Raw genomic sequence first — 3,908 nt, 5'->3', positions numbered from 1 at the left:
ATCGCTGAAGTTCTTCGGAAAGAATTATTACCGGAAATTAACAAACAAGCAGATACGTAACAGTACATTAATGGTAGAATAAAACGTTTTTTTTTGGTTCTCTAAACACTGTGTATATTAAGAGGAGTGTAAAGTTGTTCTGTGTACTTAAATTACAATTTAACACGAAATGGAAAGTCTATTAACATTGTGTTTTGAAAAATCAGTGTAAAGTGTGGTTCTCAATAATATGGTATCATTTCGTTCTAGCAAGATAAGGGTTTTTGAAAAACTAAAACAAAAAACAAACGAATCAATATTAGTAAAGTAGATAAGGCCAATATCAATGATATGTTCACGAAGAATTGTCGTTAATAAGACATTAGGATATTTGAAGACTTTTTAATTATTATGTAATAGAAATAACATGTTGACTTAGATGTTTCCTTTTTGTTACAGTATCATGTTGCAGGGGTCAAATTTAACGGTTGGCAACGTTCATATGGAATATAATGTTTTAGTTGATACACTAATTTATCTACTTTTGTATTTAATCCACATTTCATATTTTTATACAAGTGCGTGATGATTTTGTGGACGCTTTATGTATATTACTTGTAGTGTATAAAGAGAGACTGGTAGTATTCATGCTATTGAGGGAAATATCATTTCGTCATCTCTAGTGAAAAGGATTTTATAGTTGGAACCGTTGGCACTGTAAGCGATTGCTGAGCCACCGATATAAATTCATATTGGTAAACACTGTAACCCTAAATGAGGAAATTGCTTAGCACTATAGATGTCCAATTAATGTGGTTTATGTAAATGTTCCTAACCAAGTTTTCTCCTAATAATTGGGTGATCCCCGCATTTGCCGGGATGGTTCCGTTTTGTGATAGTTTGTCCCACTGTCCCGAGAAAAGTTCTCGGGACGCACAAAACGCCCTGGTTTTATGATAAAGATATCAAACTGTCAGTTACAAATGTAAACGGCCTACTTGACTTGCTCATCTTATTATAATAGAGCTTGCGATGTATACGTCCAAAACCCGGGTCTCAGAAACTACCGCACCGATCATCACCAATCATAACTAGGCAGTATTTTTATAGCTGAGCAATAAACAAAACAATTGAAATTTCCACAAAAATTATATGTTTCAGATTTAACCAATAACAATTACAAACAAAAAGGAATACGTTTCAGATTTAGCCAATAAAAATTACAAACAAAAAGGAATACGTTTCAGATTTAACCAATAAAAATTACAAACAAAAAGGAATACATTTCAGATTTAACCAATAAAAATTATAAACAAAAAAGAGTAACTTTCAGATTTATAGCAATCAAAAAACTAATTAAAATGTTTTTTTTTCTTTAGTGAAAATCTCATGAGTTTTGCAACAGAAAAGCAAGGCACTTTCATTTATAACTGCGTCTACAAAGAAATGCTTCAATAAAATCTACTCTGTAATATAATGCTGTGATGATAGATCATTTTAAAACTAAAGTTTCAATAAAATCCTTTTTCTCATGGATGGTAAGCATTATTGAATGTCAAGTATGAGTACAGTGTTGTAAAACTGTCAGACAATTCCAGAAAAGGCCGCAGGCCCAATAGCCTTCCGGAGGGCAGGTATTTCCGCTAGAAATTATAACACATAATCTTCTGGTGCCAAACTCTCAAAAGTTTCGTCTGTGCCTGGTGAGAAACCCAGATATGCGCAGGTCTGAATGTGGAAAGAATTAATGCAGTGCTCGTCGTCAAAACACACTTTGCATAGTCATGTACTGATTTTATTACTGTTTAAAGAAAAACAAAACTTCTACGTTCCATTCATTTTTCAGAAAAATGCCTGAAAAGTTTCAAGGTAATGCTAAAACCTAAAAGTAGTTCGTTTGAAAATGTTCTGGATTTTTAAATAAATCCAAGTATGAAGTAGCCTATTTTAAAATGAATTGGATAAATAATCAAACATTTTTGGATGAATAATTTGATTATTTCTGCTCATTTGTTTTCTGTCTATCACAAAAAAAGCAGCCCTCCCCTCCCCAGTGGTATGTCTTTGGATTTACAACGCTAGAACCCGGGTTTTGATATCCGTGGTGGGCAGATCACAGATAGCCCATTGTATAGATTTGTGCTTAACTACAAACAAACCAAAAACAGTAGGTGAAATTATTTAAAAAACAATGCCAATGTTAATATATTTGGGAATATTGTGGAACAGTTCAATAAATTTAAAGTAAAATTATTTTAAATTTGTAATAACCATTTTTAAATTAGAAGCAAGGGCTGTTTGAAAATCTGGTCACCCTACCTCATAATGGGAAAACTATATGTAATACTTAAATAGTTTGATTGGTTGGCTTAACACAAAGCTACACAATATCTGCGATTTGCCTGCCGAGTGTAATCGAACCTTGGATTTTAGCGAGGAACCTACCGAGGAACAATAATTAAATAACTTTGTATTACAGAAACATTCTTTAGTGACAATACTTTTTTTTTTAAGCATACATTTCTGTAGATAATTTAAACTTTTCTTATTGGATCTCTCTTACCTTTCTATGGAAGAATTGCACAATATAGTTTGTTTTCGGATACTGGCACAAAGCTACTCACAGGCTATTTGCAATAGCCGTCCGTAATTTTGAACTGATCGACTAGATATAAGACAGCCAGTCAACACCACCAACCTCCAACTCTTGGGCTACTTTTATCTGACGGAGTAGTGGAAGTTTACTGTCACCCTTATAACGCACCCACAGTGCGGAGCATTTTTTTTTTTCAGTAACAGGTACCACAGGTGGACCCGTTGATCCACATTTCGACGTGCTAACTATTAGGTCACGCATGCCCCTTTACAATATGAGTACAATACTTTATTATTTCATTTTTTGTGCAATGTGATGAACACGGTGTAGGAATTAGCTGAAAAAATATGTTCAGACTTTTACTGAAATGGTAAAATACAATCTCGTGAACAGTTTAGTTTTGCCACAACATCATACACGAAACACGTACTATATATCTGAAAAATTAAATATTTTATACATGTTTTTTTTTGTAGTTGGATAAAATTTGTTTTTTTTATACCCTTTATATGGTTCAGATTTTAATTTTCAGAACAAAATATTCATAACAATAATTGTTTTATTAGCAACAACATTGTCATGTACAAAGTACGAATGTTCATAATTCCCCAAAAGCATGATTTCCAACACTATAACAAAATAAGTTTTAAAATTATTTTTCTGGTTTATTACACTTATTATTTTACTTTTTTTTTGTTGTTCTCACTCTGGTGAAAAAATAAAGCACGTTTTTATTTTTCAGCTAAACTGTATAATTCATCCTTCTGCAGGCGAAACATATTCCATCCTTGACTTTCTGTGATGTTCGTAGCACCGTGTTTCTTGTAGAACTCGATAGAGGACGTATTCCAGTTCAGCACAGCAAAATATAAATGAAAGCATTCATTTTGGATTCCTTCCTGTTGAAAATATTTATAAATTTGAATATTGCATAAAATGTGTAATGAACTCATTTGCTTGAAGAAATAAGCCGAAACAATAATGAATGAGGTTTGATTTACTAATTGTTAGTACAGCGATACTTAATTGTAGTGAAGTCTATGCTTTTTAATTGCAACATTGAAATCTGTACACAATTTTGGGTAAAAGCTTCATGTTCAGGATTGTAAGAACCTAATGGCTCTTGAGTCAGTCTCTAAATCACTCCACATGTGTTTTATCAAATAATATCAAAACTAAACAGACAAACATTCAGAAGTCATGATATTTTACAATATTAAAATGAAAGATGCAAAGCAAGTAATGGTTTTAATAATTATGCAAATTATCATACTTAATTTCGTGTGAATAAGAAACCAGAGTATTTAATAATAATATATTGTTACGTCTCCGT

At 32.2% G+C, this 3,908-nt stretch overlaps 1 protein-coding gene across 1 annotated transcript in view; it reads right to left on the bottom strand.

Moving 5' to 3' along the window:
* Positions 1-3,261: 3,261 nt before the first annotated feature.
* Positions 3,262-3,908, bottom strand: part of LOC106457960 (diamine acetyltransferase 1-like) — an 11,375-nt gene continuing 10,728 nt past the window's right edge. Inside the window, exon 5 of the mRNA XM_013917405.2 lies at positions 3,262-3,474. Coding sequence (XP_013772859.1) covers positions 3,307-3,474 — 168 coding nt within the window. The 3' untranslated portion in view covers positions 3,262-3,306. The remainder of the gene's footprint in view (positions 3,475-3,908) is intronic.

Source organism: Limulus polyphemus, unplaced genomic scaffold, assembly GCF_000517525.1.
Source record: "Limulus polyphemus unplaced genomic scaffold, Limulus_polyphemus-2.1.2 Scaffold397, whole genome shotgun sequence".
NCBI classification, from domain to species: Eukaryota; Metazoa; Arthropoda; class Merostomata; order Xiphosura; family Limulidae; genus Limulus; species Limulus polyphemus.
The sequence above is the reverse complement of the archived record's forward strand: the minus strand, read 5'-3'. Positions and strand labels throughout refer to the sequence as shown.